Here is a 24,376-nt window from a genome sequence, read left to right on the forward strand (position 1 = left end):
TACAGACAGTCCTGGTCCCCAGGGCCGTCACGTCCAGCAGAGTGGACCGATCCCCCCAACCCAGGGCCACAACAGAGGAGGACAGGGGGCCAGCTGTGGGCCAAGGGGACTCAAGGGAGAGGTGGCTGGGGACAGGCCTTGGTGCAGCACCTCAGCCGTTCTCTGATGCAAAGCTGGTGGTGTGGCCAGAGCCCCAGAGGAAGTGGGGCTAGTCCTGGGGGAGTAGCCGGGACCGCTCGTGGTTTCCAGGGGCCCTTCTGGCCACGGCGCAGGAATCAGGAACGGGAGAAGGTGCTGGGGCTGGTGTCTCAGGAGCGAGTCCGGGGCGTATCTGGCAGGACGTGTGCTGGCAGTGGGAGCCGGGGCTGGAAGGGGCGCTGGGCCTGGAGGGGCAGACAGGGCGTGGCCATCGTGCCCTGTCGCCCAGGGGCTGCCCAGCTCCTCACACCGCTACGCAGACCCCATCTCCCTCCCATGGTCCCCACACCCGCATTCAGGGGACCCCATTTCAGGCATCCGGGCAGCTGGGCCAGCCCTGAGGAAGGTGCCCCCCTCCCTAACTGCACGGCCCTGCCCTCTGCCCGCTGCCCGCTGCAGGGCACCAGGGCCTGCCTGACCCCCACCAAGGTGGTAGCTTCCCATTTTGAGCCTCAGCCTGAGCTGCAACAGGACAGAGGCCCCCGAGAGGCAGCTCTCCTGCTGGTTCACAGGGTGGCACGTCAGTGCCTGGGGCACCAAGAGCCTGTCCAGCCCAGCCAGCCAGCAGGGCCCCTCCCACCCGCTGTGGGGATCTCAGGGCTGTCTGTGGAGGGGAGCGGGCTGCTGGCGTTGGGTGCAGCCTGGAAGCTGCTGGCAGCAGTACCGTCAAGAGGGGCATCTGTAACCACAGCGGGCACTCTACTCAGGGCTCAGAAAACCTCGAGGTTCTTTAGACACCGAGGAGGAGGAGGAGGCGAGGTCCTCTGTCCTCAGCCTAAAGGGCGCCCGGAACACCGCTGTGGGGACGCCAGCGCCCCCGTGCCCCCAACCCAAGCACTCCCGACATCTGTGCCTTGTGTGGAGCTGAGCACTTCCCTGGGGATGGCCCTCCCTCCTCCCAGGCGGTGAGGGCCGCACCCACCCCCAAGGGGCCTCATGCTCGAGGCAGGACATAGGAGCAGGCAGCGGGGAGTCCCACAGAGCCAGGCCAACTGTCAGGACCTCCTTGTGGTCCTCAAAAACATTTACTGGATGGTTCTTTCCAGAGAGGGAGACCCATGCCGACAGGGCCACGGGTCCTTGCCGGGCAGGGGTCACTTCTCCAGGGGCGCGTAGTTGAGCAGCTTCTCGATCAGGTCCACGTGGGCCAGCAGCATGCGGCGGCAGCAGTAGCGCTTCAGGCCCAGCGCATCCAGGGCGTCCCTGAGGACGAGGAGAAAGCTGGCTGCAGCCCGTTCGTCCTGGCAGATGGAGGCCCTTGCCCCGGATGGAGCAAGTCCCGCTCAGCTGCCATGGGCTCTGCTCCCCGTGTCGGGGAGGGAGACACCTCTCTCATTTCCCAGAGACGCCACCCTTCACCCTCAAGGCCTCTGGTGTGCAAACAGCGCGGTAGCTTGGGAAAGGGGAGGCCAGGTCGGGTGGCCCCTGCTTGGGGCATCCTGGGGAGGGGTCCCGTGCAGGCTGCCAGCATTCACTTGCACTCTGGTCATTTCAGCAGCCTCCTCGGAACCTGGCGCAAATACTAAGGCCATCCATCGCTTCCCCATTCATCCGACACACTTGCAGTAAGAGCGTACGCCTCCCTGGCACACCCCGGGACCCAGAGATTCAAATGTGATGAGGATGGGGCTGTGCACACAGGGGCCCAAGGTCAGACTCTAATCCAGGGCAGAGACCCAGACAGGCACGGTGGTAACTGCAGTGCTAAGGGGTAAGTAAGCACTGAAGAGGGACCCCCACAATAGCCTGATGATGAGGCCTATGGGGTCAGGAAGCTTGTTCTATGTCCTAAAAAAGCCAGTGAGTTTGCAGGACACGGGGGTGGGCCTAACAGCGGAGAGAAGAAGTTAGGGAGCAGGTGGACAGAGGCGGCTGAGGGCTGATTTGCCGTGGAGGCGGCGGGACTCGCCAGGATACCTAGGAGTCCCCAGACGGCAGCAGCTTGACGCCCGACTCCCTCCCCTCCCCAAACTAAGGGGGCGGTGGGGGACGCTTTCCTGAGAGCAGGTCCGGAGAACAGGGGTGGAAAAGACTCCGAGACTGAAAGCTCCCCCGCCCAGGGTCACCTGGAATCTGATGTGAGTAGCCCCCGCCCCCGCTCTGCAGACTGGGACCCCCCGACACCGGTCCGACACACCGACCCCGCGGGCCGGGACCCGTCCCCCCTGCCCCGCAGGCTGGCGGCCCGGGGAGCGCTTGCCGACCACGCTGGAGGCCCTCCCAGGCCGGCCCGGCGCCTCACCCCTCGGTGTACTCGGCCTGCAGCAGCCCCAGGTAGGCCTCCCACTTGTTGCCGACGATCTTGCCGCACGTGAAGCAGCGCACAGGGATGATCATGGCGGCACCGGAGCAGCCAGCTGCCAAAGTCCTCGATCCTGCGGCGCTTCCGCCCTCGGCTCCGGCCCCGCCCCGGGCGCGCCCATGGCGCGGGGGGTGCCCGGCCGTCCGCCCGCCCTGGTGCCGTTGGCGTCCGCTTCCCTCCGCGACGAGTTTCCGAGGCCCGTGCGGCCGCGGCAGGAGCAGGCGGCACCCCCCCGCCTGCCACTTTGGTACATCCCGGCCTACGGCGTCCGGGCGGGGCCGTAAGGGCCCGGCGGCGGCGTTCGCGTTTCTCGTGTCCGCATGACTGACAGCTGCGCGACGAGCTGACTGCCCGCAGGTATAGCGCCCCCGGCGGGGATGCAGTCCGGGTCCCGCTGCCCGCGCGCCCGAGCCGGGCCAGGCCCAAGCCGAGCCGGCGCGAATTTCAGGCCCCGAGCGCAGAGCCCGAGCCGAGTCTCAGCAACAAGTTGCGGGCCGGGCCGGGGTGCGGCGACCCCGCTGCGGGCGAGGAGAGCGGCTGACCGGCGGCCAGTGGGGACCAGGAAGGGGGGAGGGTCTCTCCACCTGGAGCCGCTGCCCGTGGACACCCGGGGGTCTTTGCGCTGAGTTTGGAGGACCCTCGAAGTCGCCGCCCAGCCCGATCGCCCGCACAGTAACGGTCCCGGCCCGGTAGTTGCCTGTATCCCTGACGGCGGGAGGGCGCGGTGCGAGTGACCCGGCGGGTGGCGGGCTCAGCCGGCCGCTCTAACCCCCAGCGCCGCTTCGGTTGGCTTCGCCCCTGTCCCTCCTGCCTTCTTCCCGGGGGAGGGGCTGCGAGGGGGTGCGGGATGGGGCTGGCTGCACCCGTCCCAGGCCAGGCTCTGATGAGTCGGGCGCCTGCGATCTGGGAGCGTCGGATCTCTGAGGACCAGGAGGGTGGTCAGGGGGTCGTCGTGGAAGTGGTGTCCTTTGAGCTGAGCCTTGACAAGGGATCCCGAGTATGTGTGATGGAGCAGGACAGATACCGGCAAAGGGGACCCATGGGCTGAGGCCTGGAGGCTGTACCTGTGGGACAGAGTAGGTGTCGGAGCTGGAGGTGATGGAGCAGGGGCCATGAAGGATTTAAAGGGAGGGGAGGCTGTGTCTCTGGAGATGGCCTGGGGTGAGCCCCCTGATGCTGTGGCTGTGTGCCGTGAGAAGCAGGGAAGTCTCCCTGGAGGAGGTGAGCTTTGGGCTGAGGAAGGTGGATGTGTCTCACAGTGGCCCCTGTAACTTAGGCACCTATGCAGAGTTTGGGCACATTTGCTGGTCTGGGGCATCTGGATTTCTGGTTGGGGTGGGTGGGGCCTGACAGTCCTCTCAGGGTGGGTGACGGAGTCTGGATTTAGTTGAGGGGCAGGGAGATGGGGGTCCCCAGGGTCCTGGAGAGGTTGATCAGAGCTTCTGCCCGCCTGAAGTCTGGGCCCTGACAGCCTCCCCAGTGACGTTTGCCATCCCCCACCCTGCCACGTGCGGAGCCACGAGCAGAGGCCACCTCCCTGCCCAATGCCCCCACTTCCCAGGCTGACGGGACACATCCTGTCCCCGCCGCGGGCAGGGGCCTTGAGTCACAGTGGCCTGGGGTTGGAGCTGGGCTCAGCTGTAGAGGCTGCCGCACCTGTGGAGGTGAGGGAAACAGGGGAGGGATCTGGGATGCCATCTGGGTAGCTCTTCGGAACGGGAGCGGGTGTGGGCAGAAGGCTTCCTGGAGGAGGGGCCCATGGTCCGCCTCACCCTGCTCTGGCCCTAGAAGTTGTTTACTCCCAGAGACTGAGGGGCCCGAGAGCCAAGTTGACATTCCTGGAATTCTGAGAGCTGTGTGTAGATTGGGGGGAGTCTCCACCCTCCAGCTCCCTGATTTCCCAGGAGAGGCCGTGGGGAGCAGTGTGGCTGCCTGTGTGCAGGCCCCCTACACACATGTGCACAGAGGCCCCTTGGGGCACTTGACCCTCCGTCTCCACTCTGCCCTGGCTCAGGCCTGGCCAGGCTAGACCTGAGGACCCAGGGGAGCCTCAGAGGTCAGCCCTAACCCCCTGCTCAGCTGGCCCCCTTGTGTGTGTGTGGTGGGGGGCAGGCTGGGGCGCGGGCCTGGCTCTCCTCAGGGTGGGCAGGGGCAGGAGGGTGCCCCGGGAGCCCAACACACAGGGTCGGGGAAGCGGGGCCAGGCCTGCCTGCAGGGGCAGTGGGCTGTGAGCACAGATGTGGCCCAGACCTCTGGGAAGGGCCGGAGGTGGGGCAGGGAGAGAGAGGCACTGGTTTTCCGAGAATGGGGTGTCCTGCCCCCAGGGGCGGGGACACAGGGAGGGAGGGCTGTGCTCACATGTGGTTTGGAACCCAAGAGCCCTGTTTCCTGCTAGAGGAGGGTCACTTCAGGGCAGGCAGGGGACAAGGGGAAATCAGCGATTGAAGTTTTAGCTGCCGACAGCCTCTGGCCCTGAGTGTTGTCCTGGAAACAGGCCGGGAGTCAGCTGACCCTGCCCCCTGGTCCTGGATCACAGCCTCCGCTTCCCCATCTGTGAACCGTGGGTGGAACCAGACGCTGCCCAGCTGGAGGGTCCCCATACTGGCTGTGTGGGCCTGGGGGTCCCAGGCTCAGCCCGGAGCCCCGGCTGCTTTGGGTAGACTCGTGCTCACGCGGCGGGGTGAGCGGGTGCTCGGACGCTTCCCCAGGGTCCGACGGGGTCGCCCGCCTGCAGCACCTACGGTAACCCTCTGGGCCCCAGCCCCCGGGGTGGTATTCGAGAGTGGTGGTATTTGCAGGCGTGCTTGAGGCTGAGCTGGCCCAGCCTAATGACCCTGTGGACAGGCTGGGCCCATGGCCTTTGGGAACGTGATCATGTGATTGTCTGCCAGCCTGGCCCCACATGGGGCTCCCCGAGGGCACCACGCAGGAGGGGGCGGGTGGGGTGTCAGCGCTGAGGTGGGGCACGTACACTGTGGGCACCGGAGAAGGGTGCTCCCGGGGCCTGGTGGGGGGTGGGAGCAGCTGGCTGGCAGGGGAGGGTCCTGAGCTTGGGGTTGGCCTCGGTGGGCCCAGGGAAAGCCCAGGGACCCCTCGGTGGCCTCTTCCTCGGGGACCCCTCCCCTGGAGGGGGTGTCTCCCAGCCCCAGGGGCTGCAGCTTGGGTGGGGGGAGGGGGGAGGGTGTGCGGGCCTGGGTGGGCTCTGGGGCCTGCGGGGGTCGGGGTGGCAGCAGGGAGGCCGACACCGCTCGGCCTGTGCTGCCCTCTGGGCTGTGTGCTCCGGGCCCGGCCCTGCTGCTGCTCCACGGCTGAGGCTCGGGGCGGCCACGCCACTGGGAGCTGCCCGTCCACCCCAGGCCTCCAAGGCCTCCAAGGCCTCCGGGGCAAGCTCTGTCTCGGCGTTCGGGGAGGTCCTTCTCTGAGTTAGACCTTGGTCTGGCCAGGTAGGCACCCACGACCTCCGTGTGGCTCACGCTCCCCCAGAGTCCCCACCTGCCCCCGCCCTGGGGCCCCGGAGAATTCAGAAGGCCCAGCCTAGGGCTGGCAGGCTGCGGGAGGGTCTGTCACGGGGTTCTCATTCCGCCCCATCCCAATTGCCAGCTGCACGTGCCATTCCGGGGGACGCAGTCATGTCGGAACCTGTGCTCAAAGGAAGCCCAGAGCGGGGAGTGGGGCAAGGAGGCTTCCTGGAGGAGGAGGCTGGGCCTGGGTGAGGGAGAGGGCCAGCCCGGTGCTGTCGGGCCCTGCACCCATACCCTGAGCGCAGGCTTGTGCCTGGGCTGCCCAAGATGGGGCTGGGGACCCCGGACTCGTGGAGTGGCATTGTGGGGGCCAGAAGGTGGGGAAGTTATTCATGGAGGGGCCAGGGGTGCCTTTGGGGTGGGGGCCAGGAGGGTGGGCGGCCGTGACGGGTGCTGGCGGAGCTGCCCAGTAGGGCCTGACGGGGAGGCCCGTCCCCCCGATGCCCGGGTCTGGGGGAGCGGGGTGTGCAGACGTAGCCTTAGGCCTGGAGGGGTGGTGGGCTGCGATGCATGGTCTTTTGCTTCTGCGGTGTGGCTATGGGCTTTGGGCCCCTCAGCTCCTGGGCAGGGGGTTCATCAAAGAACATGGGAGGGGCGCGTCCCTCCCACTCATTGCCCTCGATGTGTCACTGGACCTGAAACCCCTCCACGGACGCGTCTTCCCCGGGCACAGCGGTTGCTGGGGGTGGGTGGTCCCGGGCCCTGGGCCCACGTGCCTCCTCGCCCCACCGTGGTGGGTGCCGTTCGTCCCCCTAAATGGACAGGTCTCAGGTTGCCTGGGCCTCCACCTGCTCAGTGGCTTCATGTCTGCCCCACATGTGGGTTTGAGTGGACCGGCTGGCAGTGGGCTGCCCACGAGGGCATGGCTGTGAGGGGGTGGGCATGTGCCAGTGTGGCTGTCCCCTCCTGCCCCTGGGCCACTGGAAAGACACCTGCCCCACCCCCAGGCTGCAAGGAGCCTCTGGTCTGAGGGGTGAGGTGTGACGGGCGGGGTGTGTGAGCTTGAGCCCCCCCCCAACAGCAATGCCTGGCTGGTAGGAGGACAGAACCCCCCTTCGAGCGCCAGCGGCGGATTCATGGGCCCCGTGTGAGTCATCGCCTGCTGGCTCCCTGGGGAAAACGTGAGGCTGGTGGCACATGGCATCTGTCTGCTGGGGACCCAGGAGGGAGTGGGGTGCAGGGCACCTTGGGATGAGTGGACAATGCCGGCTGGTCTCAGGGCTCCAGGACCGCTGGGGGCTGGACGGCCCTCAGTCCGTGTGTGTGTCCCCATCTCTAAACGTGTGTCTTCTCTCTGTGCACGTCCGCATGTGGGTACTCTTGTGTCTGCCAGGGCATCTCAGAAGGCTGAGTGACCAGAGGGTGGGGGTGCAGCCCACTGGTCTGGGCCGCTGGTTGGTGCTCTGGTGCCCTGAGTCTGAGTGCACCACCACCCAGCCCCCAGCTGCCCCTGCAGGGACCCGGTCCTAAGTGGAGAGCCCCACAGAAGCTGGGAATGAGGTGCAGCACAGCCTCCATTCTGCCCGTCTTCCTTCCACAGAGCTCCGGCTTTGGCCTTGCTGACTGCTCACCTGCCGCCTGGCCGGCCTTCAGGGGTGCCAGGCACCGCCTGCCTTCTTCCCTGCCGCAAGCCCAGGTATGTTGAGGCCCGTGGGGCGGTGGGGGCAGCGCTGGGTGGCCTCCTGGTCTCCCCCACGCCTGGCCCAAGGGCCTTGCTGGCTGGATACTCTCCTGGTCCCGGGACAGACCGAGGCTGAGCCAGCCAGCTGTCACCCTCTCAGCATGTCTCACCGGGGTCCCACTGCTGGAGGAACGGCTGGACTTGGAGGACGGGGTCCCTGGGGCTGGCCGGGAGGCGCCCCACTTGGTGGCCTTGATGTGCTCACGTCCTCACTGCCATTGTCCCTGGCATCCTTGGTGGTTTTCTGGTTTAATCTCAGCTCAGACTCACAGGCTCACCTGGGGTGATGGGTGCAGGTTTTAGAAACAGGAGAGGGCTTGGCAGGAGTTCTGGGGGCGTTGGCATGGTGTTGGCTGAGTGAGATTGGGGAGAGGGCAGCCTGGGTGCTGGGCCCCATCGTGGGAACCCAGGCCAGCCTTCCACCCCCGCCCTGAGCTGCAGTGTGATGAAGCGGAGGACGGGCAACGGGGGGAGGACCCCACCCTTGTCCTCAGAGGCCCTGCCCTGGGACCAGGCTGGGGAGACAGACATGTCCTTCAGCCCTCCTCAGCCCTCCTGTGTCCAGTGTGCATGCTGAGCGCAGGCCCTCTCACGCGTTGCGACTCTCGGGGCCCTGAGTGTCCATCCCTGGCTTGGGCGTGTGGGGCTGGCTGAGCTGGGCCAAGGGAAAGTTAGCAAGGGGCTGCCGGATTTCACCAGGATCTCCAGGGTCACCGGCTGCCACTTGCTCTCTGGGCAGAGCTGCGGCCAGTGGTCTCTACAGGGCCCAGATGGGGGCCCTGCAAGGCTCACTTCTCCACTGGGCCCCTGGTGCGTGGTCACCGTTGTATCCCTTTCCAGGGGTCCAGACACGCCAAAGAATCCTTGGCGGAGGACAGGGTGGATGGACTGTGGGAAGCCCCAGGCTGGCTGGCATGTGGGCAGGGCAGGGATGCTGGGGCTCTCCTGTCCCCACTCCCTACCAGGGCCAGCTGGGCTCAGGGAGGACCTTGCAAGGACACCGCCCTGGGGGCTTGAGCTGCAGTTCTCCTCAGAGCCTGCCGGGGCAGCGCAGGGCTGGTGCAGTGGTCCTCAGGGCCCCGCAGGGCTGCCAGACCTCACTGGGCCCCCAGCCCAGCAGACGTCCCCCAGACGTGCTACCTCAGGCACCCCTCACTCTCTCAGTCTGTCACTTTGTCACTGACGGGCCTCCCCCCCGCCCCCACCTTCCTCCTCCTTCTTATTCCCCGACTTCTTTTCCTCTCTTCTCCCATCTGAGTTCTGCTGACCTTGGGCGAGTCCTTCCCTCTTTGGACTTCAGTTTTTGGGACCATCCGATGGTGTGGACGCCACCGGTGGGCGGCCTCAGTGACTGGGAAGACCCAGTCCAGGGTGCGGGGTGCATCCAGGCCTGTGGCCACTCTCCCCCAAGCCTGGCTCCCCTGCTGAGCTGAGAGGCCCAGGGCAGATGGGGAGGAGGCATCTGGGCCCCATGCTGAGGTCCTCCCCACACACCCCAGGGCCCCCACCAATGCGTGGGCTGTGGAGGCACAGCTGAGGGGAGTCTCCCCACCTGTGACTTCTAGGCTGCTCCTGGTGCGTGTCTGTCTGCACGGCAGCACGTGTGCACACCACACCGCTGGTGCAAGGGGCCTTGGAGCATCATGTGTCCCTGTCACCTGGCTTGTGTGGATGTGTCTGGGAGGGCCTGGTGCCAAATGAAGTTCAGGGCCTCTTGGTCACAAATCACGGAGAGGGCTTCCCTGGTGGCGCAGTGGTTGAGGGTCCGCCTGCCAATGCAGGGGACGCGGGTTCGTGCCCCGGTCCAGGAGGATCCCACATGCCGCGGAGCGGCTGGGCCCATGAGCCATGGCCGCTGAGCCTGCGCGTCCGGAGCCTGTGCTCCGCAACGGGAGAGGCCACAACAGTAAGAGGCCCGCGTACCGCAAAAAAAAAAAAATCATGGAGAATTTCAAGACAGTGGCAACAGCGCGTCAAACCAGAGAAGGGTCCTGTGTGACATGTGTCACGGGCACATGTCACATGCCGGTGAGGCCAGGGCTGCTCCCTGCCCAGGGAGATGGGACCATGGCAGGAGGATGGGGGGCTTGCGTGAGCTCTCGGCCTGGAGTGGGCCACCAGCCTTGCATGCGGCCTGTCTCTGGGTGCCCAGTGATGACTCCTGCACTCCTGTGTGTCCGGTCCCTCCCTTTAAGTCTGAAAACCTCCCCTCGTGCCTTGCAGAGTGACCCACCCTCTGGGCACCCAGGGTGCCCCAGAGCACCCTCCCCGCTTGTTCTCCCTCGCCCTGGCCCCTCTGAGGGGCTTGTCCTTCAAACCGCAACTCTGCTCCCTCTCCCAGGACCGGCCCCCAGGTTGGATCCCCCAGGCTGACCCCTGTCCTATGTGAGCTGCGGGAGCTTTGGGGTCCCCGCGCAGTGCTCGCTCAGCCCAGGGTGGGCCGCTGGAGAGTGTGCACCCCCGGTGGGTTCCAGCTGCACTCCCCGCGCTACTTCGATCTGGGCCAGGGGCCGGGGCCGGAGATGCCGCTAGTCGCCACCGGACAGCAACTGGGCCACCCTTCATTTGCATAGCGCTTTGCGTTTCGCTTGCGGTCGGAGGCCTCAGAGCCCGGCCGGCAGCGGGGTCCCGGCGCGCAGCGGCTTCTGGGCAAGGCCCGGGCCGTCGCACCCGGGACTGAGAGCTACCTGGACGCCCACCCCCAGCTCCCTACCGCGCTTCCTGGGCCGGGTGGGGAAGGGGAGAGGAGAGCGAGGGGCGCCGGGGCGGGCCGAGGGCCGAGGGCGGCGCGGGGGCACCGTCCCGGGGCTGCGATTGGCCGGCGCGGGGCGGAGCGGTCGGATCTGAGGGGCGGGGCGGCGAGGCGGGGAGGGGGAGGTCCGCGCGGGGGCGGGGCCGGCGAGGATTGGCGGGCGGGCGGGCAGGCGGGCAGGCGGGCGGGCGAACGCGGGGCGGGGCCGGGGCCGGGGCCGGGGCTGCGGCGGGCCGGCCGGAGTCCCGGGCCCGCCGCGGGTCCGAGCGGAGCGGCGCGCCCGGTGCCACCGCGGGCCGGGGCGCGGAACCTGGGGCGGCCCCGGCGGCCCCGCGCGATGCGCCGCTCGAGCACGGACGAGTCCACGTACCGGCGCAGCCCGTCGCCGCCGGGCAAGGAGCCGGGCTTCGCGCGCGGCGGCCCCTTCTTTGGCCTGCACGCCAACCCCGGCCCCAAGGCAGCCCAGGCGCGCTACACGTCGCCCAAGGGCAACAAGTACGTGGTCTTCTACTTGGACCTGTCCTTCATCTTCCTCCTAGAGCTGAAGCGCTGCAGCATGGCGCGCGGCTGCCTGCAGGGCGTCAAGTACCTCATGTTCGCCTTCAACCTGCTCTTCTGGGTGAGTGGCGGCGGGGCCCCGGGGTCGCTGCTCGCGCTGGAATGGGGGGGAGACACCCGCGACGCGGACTGGGGGGTGTGCCCGGGGTCGCCGGGGGCCAGGGCTGGACCGGCCCCTGGGGAGGGTTTCCGGTGCCGCCGGGGTCCGCCGGGCCTCTGCACTCTGGGCGGCCGCCCCGCGTCCTGTCCCCTCTCTGTCTCTTCCTGAGACCGGCCGTGTCCCGCACCTGCCGCAGGTCGGCGTGGGGCCCTGCGCCTGGCCTCTACCGGGTGTGGGTCCCTGTCCGTGCGCTGAGCCGCTGGTGCCTTCCCCTCCCGCCCCTTCCCTCCCTCTTCGTGGGCGCAGACCATGTCCTTTCTGCACTCGCCTCCCCGGCAGACCGGCCTTCCTGGCTCCAGGGACCGCACTTGGGGAGGGGCTGGGCGCGGTGGGGTCCCCAGCCTCCCGAAGCAGGGAAGGGAGAGGGTGGGTGTGTGGGTGAGCCCTCCGGCTGGACCAGACCCTGGGCGGGATGAGGAGTCGGCGGGAGACCGGGGCTTCCATAACTTTCGCTGAGGTGGGTTGGGTTTGCTCAGAGGAGGTGCCTGTGTCCAGGGTAGAGGTATTGGTGCTACAGCATGGCCCTTGTCCCCCCAAACTGGAGGACACAGTTGCCACCCAGACCCAAAGGGCAGGGAAGGTGTTGGGCTTGGGCTGTGGCAGGTGTCATACCTGACCAACTGGAAAACGCCTGGCCAGGCCTGGGCCCCACTGGCTGGGCTGGGGGAGGGTTGGTGGAGAGCTGATGCCAAGGTCACTTTCTGCTCCCACCCTTCTGCCACAACTGGGAATTAGGGGGCGTGGCTTTCGCTCCTGCCTGGGCTCTGGACCCCAGAAGGAGGCTGTCAATTGTGAGCTCATTTGCATGAGGTCCAGTTAAGGCGAAATGCTCAGAAACCGGGGCGCATTTCTGCACATCCTTTCTCTCCTGGACCCTGGCCTGGGAAGTGGGAGGGTTGCTGGGAGGGGTGGCCAGCCTGGGAGGCTCCTGCCCCAGTTGCCCGCCCCCGAGGCAGTCACCCAAAGAGTTGTTCTCTGCATGCAAGGGGCTCCTGGGAGGGTCAAGGCCCGGGCCTAGAGCGGAGGAGCCCCCCGAGAGGCCAGGAGCCAGCAGCAGAGGTGGCTACAGCTGGAGCTGTGCCCAGGCATGTGCGGAGGTGACTGTGTTCTCTTGGCGGGGGACACTGACCAGATGCAGTGGGCACAAGTGTGGTGAGCAGTGAGTTGCTGGCAGGGTCAGTGTGCCTTAGGCAGTGTGACAGGAGAAGGCTGCAGGTGACTGTGACCAGAGCTGGCAGCCGTAGGTGTGATGGTGGTGAGCAGTGAGGGTGGTGGACTGACTGGAGGATGGGCAGTGGGTGTGGGGGCTGGTCCCAGGTGGTGGGCAGGACCTGCTTCTCCCCTTCCCTGACCTCCCAAGTGACCCGGGTACCTGCTTGCCCGGAAGAGGAGAGGGGGCCCCTCGAGGGGGCCTGTGCTCTGAGAGCAGCCCACCCTAATGGGCCCCCAGGCCGAACTGTGTCTGCCCTGTGAACCCTGAAGGAGCCTCTGTACCAGCTGCAGGGCGGACACACTCCACTGATTCCTGCCGTGGGTGACGTCCTCAGCCCAGGAAAGAACAATTCAGGAACCCCCTGGGATCCCCTCCTGGGCTAGAAAATCCAGTTCCCTTTTATTATCCAATTACACTCCCCAGCCAAGCAAACTGGGCCCCTGCCAGTGTGCTGTCTTGGCTTCTCCACACCCCACCTTGGTGCCCAGCGGAGTTCGAGGCCTGGGGGTCAGAGAGGGGGCCCACGGGAAACACGCCGAGGCCAGGGGGTGGTGAGCATGGTCGGGGGGCTGGCGGGACATCCATCCCCCGGGCCCTGTGCAGCTGTCACCTAGGCCCTTGCTGCTGGTGACAGAGGCTGCAGGTGGGTGGGGTGGGGCTAGAGCACCCCTTCCCCGGGAGCCTGGCTCGTTTGCTGTCTGGGGGTGCGGAGTCCCCGCAGGAGGGGTAGGTTCTCCACCCACCCCCATTTCCCACTTGGGAGGAGCTATGGGGAAGTGGGAGTGAGGATCCCGGCTCGGGACCTGCTTGGAGGTCAAGATGCAGTGACCTCCTCGTGGCTTCCTCCTGCCCCCCAGCCCCTGCCGGGCACCCCTTTTCTTCAGGAGTCACCTCAGAGACCCCATTGTCCATAGGCAGACCCCCCACAAGGCCCTGTCACCCACACCTGGCCCCATTGGGCACCTGCACGCCTGGCAGTTCTCTCTTCCGGGGCCTAAGCTCGCCTCCTCCGGCAATGCCAGCCCGCCCCTCCCCCTCCGCCCCCAGTGCGGGGCATTGCCCCCGGCTGAGGATGGGGGAGGGGCGGGCTCTGAAGTTAATTGACTCTGTGTGCCCTGTTTGCGGGGTTTTCCCTGGGGGCTTCTGGATGGGGACTGGAAGGGCAGGGTTGAGGCCTCCAGCCTTGGGTACCAGTGGGGATGGAAAGCATCACCCATCTGTCCTGGGGTGGATCTGCCTGGTCCTGCGTGGCCTGTGGGTCATTGGCCCATCTCGGGAGAGGAAACATGCCTGCCCGTTGTCACCAGGGATCGCAGCTCGGGTGTCCTGAGACAGGGACCCAAGGTGCCGGTGGGCAGCAGGGGGCGCCCAGGGGAGGAGAGGCCCCGGTGCCCACCGACCCCCAGACCTCCACCTGCCCTCCTGCAGGCGTGCACAGGTGGTGGGCAGCTTAGGGCCAGGGTCCCTGAGTCAGGGGTGTCTCCTGGTGAGTAGAGCTGTGTGTGGGGGTGGGGGGTGCCCGGGAGGGGAGGGGCGGGGGCTGAGAAGCCCCCTGGGGTGCTCTCCCTCCCCCTCTCCAGCTCTGGGTGGGTGCTCAGGGCTCCCCCAGGGGCAGTTTCTGTGGCCCCAGGGGTGGTCTTGTTGGCCTGGGGGCGGTCCTGGGCAGAGGCTGGGCTGGCTCTGAAAGGGGACGGTGCTTCTGGGCTCCCCTGGCCGCACCCAGGCCTCAGCCGTGCAGCCCAGCCCGCACCTGCCCAGCTGAGGGCCCGGCTCCCTGCTTCCCTGGCAGGTGCGCCTCCTGGTCTTGCGTCTGGGCCCTCCCCGCTCTGCCTCCCCCTGCAGTGTGGCCAGGGTCTGTCTGTGTGGCTGGGCTGGGGGTCGAGCCCTGCCTGCCGCCCAGGCTTCCGGGCAAGTCCTGCCCTCCTGGGGTCCTCAGTTTCCCCAGCAGAACCACAGGGGGGCCTTGGTTTTCCCCTTTGATGAGCTACAGACCGAGGCCTGGCCTGCTGTCGCTGGCCTCTGGGCAAGACGCCTTGAGACTGGTGGAAGATGCTGGCAAAGGGCTGTGCAGGGCTGAGGGAACACCTCCCCCAGCCCCGCCGCAGTCGGGGAAACAGGCACGTGCAGGGTGCCCTGCCGGAGGTCACGGTGCAGGGCCGGGGGCCTGCAGACCTCAGACCCCGTGACTCCTCTTGGCCCCAGTCTTCTGGAGGTGCTGAGGGCATCTGTGTGTTCTGGCTCCGGTTTCTTCCTGCAACAGGGTCGGGCAGGGCAGTGGGGGTCCTGCTGCCTGGGGACCCCGAGCCGGGGTGGGTGGGCAGCCTGAAGTGGGGGTCCTTGGCCGTCCTGGTCAGGTCAGGGGTCATGATGCCACAAGATGTCGGTCCTGCATGAGCATCCATTTCTGAATCGTCCCACTCCCATTAGAAAGTTGGTGGCAGCAGCTGGTCGGGGGCCCTGGGAGTTCTGTCTGGAGCAGAGAGGTGTGGCCTCAGCCACTAAGCGGGGCAGGGGGCAGGGGAGAGGCCTGGGGGCCCGGCCCCACCTCCCCATCCGAGACCCTGCCCCCTGTCTGCTCCCCGGCTGCCCTGGCAGGGCACCGCTCCTTCTCCTTGGACACCAGCCTCAGGGGGTCCCTAGTCAGTGAGGCCACCTCCCTGATGGGCTGGAGCCGGTCCCCTTATCCTGGAGCCTGGGGGATGTGGGGCTTGCTGGAGCTTAAGGAAACTAATTACATTCAGTTGCATAGATTTCAGTGGACAGCTTGAGGAGATGTCACCTGGGGAACGACATCCAGCCAGGATGGTCCTTGAGCCCCTGCCTTGGGCCCCTGTAGACCTGACTCCTGGCACAGGGGATACATTTTGCCATTCTTGAACTTCACAGCGATGTGTTCTCCCCGTCTCCTGTGGCTATTCTTGGCCGGGAGGGGTGTGTCACCCCACCGTGCCCGGCCCCCACCCCAAGATGGTGCAGGCTGCCGGGGGAGGGGCTCCTGGACACAGGCTTGACCCCTATGGGCACCCAGCCCTCCACCCCGTTCCAAGGACCTGGCCAGCTGCCCGGCCATCTGCCACCCTGCGCCATGTGGCTGGAGGGGCAGCAGCGGAGGGCCGGCTGGCACCCTCCCCACGTGGGCCTCACCAAGTGGCCCCACCTGCCAAGACCTAGGCCAGCCCCCAAAACGTGTGGACAAGAAGAGACAGCAGGAAGTGGGGAGAACATGCCAGGCAAGGGGCTGGGTTCCGGTGGGGACAGGTGGGCAGGGTGTGCGCCCCAGGTGTGTGCGAGGGGCACAGGGAGGCCCCGGCGACCGCAGGGCTGGGATGGGGGACCCCGATGGGTGGGCTGGGCTCCTCTCCCAGGCTGTCGTGGGGTTGGGGTCTGCTCCTGGGCCCCTCCTGGGCCTCTGTCTGGCCCAGGCAGTGATGAGCGGGGCTGGGGAGGTGCAGCGTGGGACACGGGGAGGGTGGGGGTGGAGTCCTGGCCCCACTGCTGACGTCCCAGCCACCGTGTCCTGGGAGGGACCTGGAGTGCCCAGCCTTCCCGGGACTTCAACCCCACTTGTCCTGAGTTTGATGTCCTGTCTGGGTCTAACAGGGCCCATCTTCTCCTGTACTCGGAGGCTGTAATCTTCCTGCCAAAATGTTTTAAAAGCTGCCTACGCAGATTTCAAAATTACAGGTAGTTTTATTAGCCACGTGCGTGCACCCCATTAGTGCTGAGTTTCTGGTGACTGTGCCTGAACAAGGGGGCGCCTGGGGCTTTGGGGCAGTGTGTCGGTGACGTGTGTGCATGTTGTGGGTGAAACTGTGTGATGGTGAGGGACGTGGGCTGTGTGTCCACGTCACAGTGCGTGTGACGGCAGCACCTGGGTGACAGCCGGCGGGTGTCTCTCCTGCCATCTCGGAGCTGGAGGTGAGGATGCTTTTGTGGAGTCTTAATTGAAGAAATCTTGTTTCCACCAAGGCTGGGGGCAATGCCCAGCCCCTCCAGGATACCCCCGACCCGGACGCCACCCCCACCCCCCGCCTCCACAGCGACTTTGCCGCGGTGTCCTCCCCGTGCCCTTCCACGTGTCCCCACGGGGCCAGGGAGCTCGGAGGGGCTCATTTTCCTGCTGACAAGAGCCATCCGCGCTGCCCTTGAAGGCAGAGCCAGCTGGGCAGCCGTTTGGTTTTAAATAACAACTCTCCTCTCCGCTCAGAGGCAGCCCCACCCACTCCGCCGGGGCCCTGGCCTGGGGGCTCAGCCCGGAGACGTAACCCTCCCAGAGGGGGCGCTGCTGGGCTCTGCAGGGGACGGACAGTGTGGGCTGGGCGAGGGCCCAGGACAGCCTGGCCGGTCACTGTTTCCTGCAGCCAGAGTGGCCCGACTTCAGCTCCCTCCAAGGGGAGGCTGCCCCCATGCTCGCCCTCCCTGGCCTCTGCCCCAGGGTCCCTCCCCTGCCCCAGTCCCGGCCAGAGGCCAGGGGAGCCCTCTGCCTGCGCAGGTCTGCAAGGGCCCCGCTGGCTGCTCCCAGCTCCAGCTTTCCGCGGCGTCCTTGGAGAGCCCCTGAGGCCGGGGACGGCCCCTTGGCTCCCCGTTCCTCACCTGCAGGCTGGGTGGGAGGGTTGAGGAGTCAGCACCCGTCCCAGCCTCTTCTGTGTCCCATCAGGGCACCCCCTGGGCAGGTGTGGGTGACCAGAGGTGCTGGGGGCCAGTCTTGCTCCCTCATGGTGGCCTTGCCAGAGGTCAGCACCGTGGACAGCTCTGTCCCCGCACCGCTGGCTGGGGCCTGCCACACGGGGGTCATCCCCATCCCACAGGTGGGGGGCACACACACCTCCGTACAGCCAGCAGACCCCATCATACCTGGGGCTGTGCCCAAGCCCAGCTCTGCGGTGAGGCTGGATCCTCTGGGCCGTCACCTGCTGCCAGTGCCCCCAGCCCGGCTGCTGGTCTCCCTCACCGCCCCCCCCGCCCCCCCCCCCGGCACACGCCCAGAGCTGCAGCCCCCACCCCGCCCCGAGGAGGGCTCAGATGGGCAGGATGAACAGGCCAGGGCACAAGAGCCCTGTCCTGTCTGGGATGCTTAACGCTGACACCCAGGCCCCACCCTCAGCCAGGAGCATCCAGAATGGGTGGTTTATAAGTTTTAGACAGAAGCTCTTGTTTTTGGTGGAAGGTGCAAAGAGGGATGGGGTGGGGGTCAGAGAGGGGCCCTGTGTTTGCCCTAAGCTGACCGGACCCCCACTGGGGGGTTGTCATTCCAGCCTGGGGGCTCTCCTGGCCCGCTCAGCCAGCCCCGGGCGAGGCCCAGAGGGACCTTAAGACGCCAGAAGGAGGCCTGGGCCAGAGCCCCTGGCACCTGCCCACCCCTCGGGGACCCCGCGGCTGCTCCTGCTCTTGAGCTGGGAGCTGCACCACCGCCCCCCGCCCCATAATTGCAGTCTCTTGCCGGCCCGGCTTCATGCACGGTGTGTGCTCCCCGGTGGGTTAGTGAGAGCGGAGCAGCGTCCCCCATCCCCACCCCTGTAGCCAGCGCTGCCTGCTGCTGGGGGCGGGGTGAGTGAGTACACGAGGGGAGGTGGAAGCCTCCTCAGGCAGGGGTCTCAGGGCCCATCCGGCCTGAGTCTGGGGTGGGGGGTCCCTGCCAGGGTCAAGGCCGGATGTCGAGGAGGCTCCTGGGCCCGGGGGGTGTGGGGCCCCATGTGCCGCCCAGTTCTGAGTGGGGCAGGGCTGCCAGCCGGTAGGCATCAGTCCCCAGGTGGTCTCCCAAAGCCCAGGTTGCTGTAGGTCCAGGGGCTGGTCAGCCATGTGTGGGGGCTGCCCGCCCACAGTCCGGCCCTGGACACATGCTCCCGTTTCATCTGGAGACGGCCCAGAGGCTCAAGAGTCCCGGGGGCTGGAGCCACAGTGCCCTCGGCGGCCGCGCTGGCTCGCCCCTGCCCCCCGAGGCCAAGAGCCGTCCCCGGATTCATCACCGCCTGCCCTTCTCTGCCTCTTCCTCCTGTTTCAATCGATTTTTGTAATAATGAGCAATTACGGAGTTCAATAAAAGCTCCAGTGGTCGCGGGGAGGGGGCCGGGGAGGGGGCCAGGGAGTGGGCCGGCATGGGCTCCAGGGACTGCACCTCCTAGGGAAGAGCTGGGGCCCAGGGCGTGTGGGGGGGATCCAGCCCCCGTGACAGGACGAGACTGGCAGGTCAGCAGGGCAGCGAGGGTGCCGGGCTCGGCCACAGGGATCTGGCGGGCTGCTCACCTCCTGCTCCCCTGTCCCTCCCGCCCTGTCCCGGGCCCAGCTGGGAGGCTGCGGTGTCCTCGGCGTCGGCATCTGGCTGGCGGCCACGCAGGGCAACTTTGCCACCCTGTCGTCCTCCTTCCCGTCCCTGTCGGCCGCCAACCTGCTTATCGTCACCGGCACCCTCGTGATGGCCATCGGCTTTGTGGGCTGCATCGGGGCCATCAAGGAGAACAAATGCCTTCTGCTCACTGTGAGTCCGGGGGGAGGGGCACGCTGGGCGGGACGCGGTGTTGGGGCCGGTGCTCAGGGGAGGCCTCCCCTGACGGACACAGACACCCACACGTGTGCCGGGCAGGGCCCCTCCAGCCGATACTGGGCCTGTTTCCTCCAAGGTCCCCTCTCCCACGACTCCCTCTCCAGCTCCTGTCCTAGCCCTCTTGGCCCCCCAGGACCCTCAGCTTTGGAGATGGATTTAGAGGCGGGAACGTTAATCGCAGATAATGGAGGAAAACGGTCCCTGGGCTGGGCTCCCTACTTATTAGTGTGCCCTGCACAGAGGCCTCTGGCTGCCACCCAGGTCCTAAATCACCTGCTTCAAATGGGGCTTTTGTCACGGGTGGGGCCTCCAGAGGGTCTCTCAGAGGGCGCGTCCCCCATCTGTGCAGCTTCCGCAAGTGTCCAGCACGTTCCAGATGTTCCCGTCGGGGCTTGGACCCCTTGGAGCAGCGGGTAGGGTGTGGCTTCGGCCTCTTGGACGAAGGAGGAAGCTGGGGCGCGGGTGGGGCTTCGACCCTGGCCTTTCCCAGGGGGTAACTTGGAGTTCGGAGGCTGGTGCCTCCTGGGGCAGCGTGGGCCCAGGTTGAGGGGGGACAAGATCGGGCACCCCAGGAAAGGACCGGGCCCACTCCCCTGGCCCTGTGCCTTCTCCCCACTCTGTCCAGGGGCCCCATGGGGCCAGTGGGGCTTCAAAGAGTGGTGTGCCCCACTTACCCTGGCTCTGGCCCTGCCCCCCGCCCTCCTTTCAGGGGGAGCAACGTGGCGGGAAAGGAGGTGCTGGCAGGCTCCACTGCTCAGCCCGGTCGTGGCGCCAGGGCTGTGCCTCTGGGGGTGCCCGAGTGGAGTCTGCCACCCTGTGAACGGTCTGAGCAGTCAGGGGTGGTGGCTTCTCCAGCTTGGTCCTGATTGGGCGCTGCCCTTGGGAACGTGACCTGGGGGCTGGGGGTTACCGCAGTTGGACCCACTCCCTGGATGGGGCCTCCCTCCACCTGGCTGCCCATCACAAGGACACAGGCGCGGGCCACACGCGTGTGCTTAAAGGCGTGAGGCTTGTGCTCAGAGGTCGAGCGAGAGACGACGGGCCCTGGGATGGAGACGGGAGGGTTCCGAGGGAGGCGGGGCAGCCATGAGGGGCCTGGTGGCCCCCAGGCTGCAGACCTGGCTGGGGGCGCCTGTCGGAGGCTTGCAGCCCCGCGCCCTGGGGGCCGGTGGGGGCCGGCTCCCTGAGGCTGGCCTCCTCCCCCTCAGTTCTTCGTGATGCTGCTGCTGGTGTTCCTGCTGGAGACCTCCCTCGCCATCCTCTTCTTCGCCTACACTGACAAGGTACCGCTGCCCCCGCTTCGGGTGTGGGTGTGGGTGCTCCACCCTCCCCACCGGCGAGGGCCAGGTGCTTTGGGCGGCAAGGAGGCAGGAGGGGCTGAGAACCCACGCCAGGGACCCCCAGCTCTGTGTGGACAGACACTGGGACCCGGGCCGTGGGTTTGCTTCTAACTGCAGCCCCAGGAGGCCGGGCCTGGAGGCTCCGCAAGGTTTCTGAGCTCCCAGGTGGCCCGGGCTGGGTCCCCTGCTGCGTGTCAGCTGGAGGGGAAAACGCTCCCATCCCCCACTCCCCTACAGTTGTTCATTTACACAAGTGAGGGCTCATTTACGTGTGTTTTATTCTCTGGGTTATACTCCAAGACTGTTATTTTTTGCTCATCCGATTTGACTTTGGCGGCTGGAGCTCTCAGTCGGCTCCCGCGTCCCTTACGTGCCCCTCAGAGCACCTCCCTCCTTTCTGGTGCTAGAAGACGCTCCAGGCCCACCTTGGGGGTTCCCCGCCCCAGCCCTGGAATCCGCCGTTTCTCCAGGGAGCCTGGTTCCTTTATTGGAGAACGAATGCTCTTAGGAACCAAGATCTGGGCCCTCTCGGCCGGCAGCACGGAGCTGTGTGGGTTGTAACTGGTGTGTGCAGACACAGCCGCGAGGGTTTCTGTGCCCGTCCATCTCCATCTGTACATTAACTGACATGTCTGACTTGGACCCCATGCTCGGCACCACGGGAGGCCCAGGGAGACCTTGGGGCAAAGGCCAGAGCCTGGTGGGGGCTTCTGGGAGGTCACCGCAGGGAGGGGAACAGAAGGCACAGTGGGCCGGGGCGGGCGGGGTCTGGACGAGGTAGGTGGAGCTGGCCACAGGGTGGCCCTGCTGTCCTGCAGATCGACAGGTATGCACAGCGGGACCTGAAGAAGGGCCTGCACCTGTATGGCACCCCGGGCAACGTGGGCCTCACCAACGCCTGGAGCATCATCCAGACAGACGTGAGTAGGGGCGTGGCTGGGGCATGTAGGCGGGGGGCGTGGCTGGGGCGGGACGTGTCCCCCTCAGGCGCACAGTCCCAGCCCACCTCTCCCGCAGTTCCGCTGCTGCGGGGTTTCCAACTACACCGACTGGTTCGAGGTCTACAATGCCACGCGCGTGCCTGACTCCTGCTGCCTGGAGTTCAGCGAGAGCTGCGGCTTGCACGCGCCCGGCACCTGGTGGAAGGCGGTGAGCCCGGCCCCGGGACTGGGGGTGGAGGGCCGGCCTCGCAGCCCCCGTGACGCCTGCTCTTCCTGCAGCCGTGTTACGAGACGGTGAAGGTGTGGCTCCAGGAGAACCTGCTGGCCGTGGGCATCTTCGGGCTGTGCACAGCACTGGTTCAGGTGCGCGGGGACCCACCCTGGCCCTGGCCCCCCAGCACCTGTGTGAAGGCCCTGAGCCCAAGGAACAAAGCAGCAGAGGAGTGTGGGTCTCCAGGCAGAGGTGGGGCTCACAGGGTATAGTCAGGGACGATGTCCACGGGGAAGTGACCTTGGATGCCTCAGAGGACAGGCCGCCCTGGACTCCTGAGCAGAGGGCCCTACCATCTCTGCGTGGACGGAAGCACAGACTGGACACCTTTGCTGAGGGCCCACATGCCAGCCCCATGCCTGCAGGCCCTACCCAGTGGCTGTGGTGGGCGGTGGTCACAGGACTGCCCCGTGCAGAGTGAAGTGGGCAGCCCAGGCCCTGGTGTGAAGTCCAGCTAGCGTGCCTCTGCTCCCCAACCCCCATGCCAGACCCAAGTGCCAGGACCCTGGGGGAGCTCGAGGTCAAGCAGTGTGAGAGCAGCCCCCGTTTCTGGGGTGCAGACAGGGGTCCCAGATAGACACTCCCTGAGGGGTGATGGCAGTTTGACAAAGGGGCAGAGGGCAGCTGCTGGGGGCCTAGCCTGGAACCCGTAGGCCCTGAGACCACCAGTGGAGCCCAGGGTGGCCAAACCCAACCCAAAGGGAAGGCGGGTCTGGGGCTGAGCCCAAGGGGCCTGTGGGCCCGTGGGGGGCAGGCCCTGCCCAAGGCTTCCCCAGGGAAGGGGGCTCCAGGCCACCTGGGAAGCTGTGGTGTGGGGTCAGGGTGCCTGCAGTGGGCTGTCGTCCCTGGAGCAGCCCTGCTCAGCCCCCGCCTCTCCCCACAGATCTTGGGCCTGACCTTTGCCATGACAATGTACTGCCAGGTGGTGAAGGCTGACACCTACTGCGCGTAGGCTGTCAGCTGCCCGCCACCCCTGCTTCGCTGCCGAAGGACGTCGCCCCTGGGGAGATGACCATGTCCCCACCTGCGTCTCCCACTACAGGACCCCTCACCAGCCCAGGCATGGGGGCGGGAGGAGCAGGCAGCCAGAGCCCGCAGGGCTCCCAGCCAGGCCTGTGAGCGCCGGCCGCGCGGCCGGGGCTGGAGTCGGGAGGGGCTTCTGGCGCTTCTTACATCCAGGTATCCTCCAGAGCAGTGTTTTCCCCCCGCAGCCCTGTGCAGGGCAGGGGGCTGGGGTGGGAGGTGAGGGACTGACCACTGGTCCTGGTGCTCGAGGCGGGTCTGCAGCCCCGTCCACCCACATTCCACAGCGGGGCCGGGGCCGGCTCTGCGTGTGTCTTAATAAAGTGTGCGGGCAGCAGCCCCCGAGCCGTGTCTCTCGCTGCCCTGATCCCGGGGAGTCCACACCAGACAGGCCGTGTGTGGCCGTGGATCCTCCGCCCACCGATACCGGCCTGGTGCCCGGAGTGAGGCTCCAGGATGTGCGTGGGCCCAGCGGGGGGAGCTCCCTGACCAGGCAAACGGCCCCTGTGCCCACAGAGGATGGCAAGAGAACCTCACTGAGGCTGGCTCCGAGCCATGGCAGAGAACAGCCCTGAGCCTCACTGACCCACCCACGGCCCGTGTTGCGGACACCCCTCTCCCAACGTGGGGTGGCCCCCATCCAGTCTCAGGGCCTCCCCCTCCCCCAGGGGTGTCCTCCCAAAATGGAGCTCAGCTGCATCTTTCCTGTTCTCTTCCTATTCCTGTTTCATTCCTGGGAACTTTGTCCCTTAAGTATCACTTAGATTTTGCAAGTAAGTAGGCTGTTGTCAGCGAAGTAGTTGTCACAAGACCCAGAATCAGAGAAATGGTCAAACTGCGTCAAACCACCTCATAGGTGGGGCGGGGCTTCCGGAGGACAGAACTGATGGGGAGTGAGGAGGGTGGTGGGTCTGGGGGTCCAGGCTGGGGGATGCTCCCCTCCCAAGGGCCTCACTAGCTGTGGGGCATCTGACCCCCCAAATGGCACCCCATACTGTTTCCAGCCCGTACTCCTGCCGGCCCTGCAGCCCCACCCACTCTGCATCCTTGCTGTGTGGCAGACCTGCCTGGTGATGCCTAGCCAGGCACTGACCCCGGCACAACCCAGACCACCAGGGTGCCCGGCCCCTCCTGGCCCTTGGACCCCCACCCCACGCCCTACCAGCCTCCCCTGTCCTCACTCCATGGAAGCCACCAGAACGCCGGGGACCGTTCCAGCAGAAGTAACAGAGTTAGCGGTTCACACACCAAAACCAAACTGTCCTCAGGCACCACAGCAAACAAGCAGGAAGGAAGCACAGTCCAGCCAAGCTGTGCCCCCAGCCCTGCCAGCGCCCTCTGCCCTCTGCCCGGGTCCCCGTTCGCACCTCTCCAGCTCTGCTCAGTGAAAGCTGCTGCTCGCCTCTGCTTGGTCACCCCCGCGCGCCTCACGCGCAGACTTGCGGGCACCAGACCCTCACGCCCAGCCCCGACTCAGCTTCTCTCGTGGCCCCCAAGCTGCCTTGGCAGCCCCAGCTCCACTGAGGTCCCACTGGGACACGCGGGGCCTGTTTCACCCGGGGCCAGCCCTGCCTGCTGCCATGTGCTGGCCTGCGCCTCCGTCAGGTTCCCAGGGCCCCTCCCCCTTCGCTGGTTTCCCTGTCGTCCAAGCCTAGGCTGAGGAGCCTCCCAGGCACCCGGCATCCGGTCACCCAGCTGGCTCCATGTCCACAGACACCGAGCACGCTGTGGGCCCACAGCTGGCCCTGCCCCCTCACGGCCCAGCTCCTGCAGGCCGCCCCGCACCACAGCCCAGCGCCCATTCCTGGTGCCACGGCCTCCTTGCTCCCCTCCCGACCAGGCCTTTGAAGCCATGGGGACCGGCCTACAGTCCCA

At 66.8% G+C, this 24,376-nt stretch overlaps 2 protein-coding genes across 9 annotated transcripts; one reads left to right on the forward strand and one right to left on the reverse strand.

Moving 5' to 3' along the window:
* The first annotated feature begins 67 nt into the window (after positions 1 to 67).
* TSPAN4 (tetraspanin 4) lies at positions 68 to 22,846 on the forward strand. Of its 8 annotated transcripts, XM_060104519.1 has the most exons (10): positions 2,865 to 3,189; positions 7,043 to 7,108; positions 7,562 to 7,657; positions 10,994 to 11,073; positions 18,669 to 18,860; positions 20,135 to 20,209; positions 21,085 to 21,186; positions 21,284 to 21,415; positions 21,487 to 21,570; positions 22,362 to 22,846. In XM_060104519.1, exons 4-10 carry the CDS (start codon positions 11,011 to 11,013, stop codon positions 22,428 to 22,430), a joined length of 717 nt encoding a protein of 238 aa, XP_059960502.1. In that variant the 5' UTR covers positions 2,865 to 3,189; positions 7,043 to 7,108; positions 7,562 to 7,657; positions 10,994 to 11,010; the 3' UTR covers positions 22,431 to 22,846. The 8 variants fall into 8 exon arrangements, 5 of the variants coding, with proteins under 5 accessions (XP_059960502.1, XP_059960500.1, XP_059960504.1 ...); XM_060104517.1 differs by lacking the exon at positions 7,043 to 7,108; XM_060104518.1 differs by lacking the exons at positions 2,865 to 3,189; positions 7,043 to 7,108 and adding an exon at positions 4,914 to 5,242.
* POLR2L (RNA polymerase II, I and III subunit L) lies at positions 1,205 to 2,599 on the reverse strand. The gene is made up of 2 exons (XM_060104529.1): positions 2,441 to 2,599; positions 1,205 to 1,401 (listed from the first exon to the last, which is right to left on the reverse strand). Exons 1-2 carry the CDS (start codon positions 2,533 to 2,535, stop codon positions 1,293 to 1,295), a joined length of 204 nt encoding a protein of 67 aa, XP_059960512.1. The 5' UTR covers positions 2,536 to 2,599; the 3' UTR covers positions 1,205 to 1,292.
* Positions 22,847 to 24,376: the final 1,530 nt, after the last annotated feature.

This window comes from Mesoplodon densirostris, chromosome 7 (genome assembly GCF_025265405.1).
Source record: "Mesoplodon densirostris isolate mMesDen1 chromosome 7, mMesDen1 primary haplotype, whole genome shotgun sequence".
Lineage (NCBI taxonomy): Eukaryota > Metazoa > Chordata > Mammalia > Artiodactyla > Ziphiidae > Mesoplodon > Mesoplodon densirostris.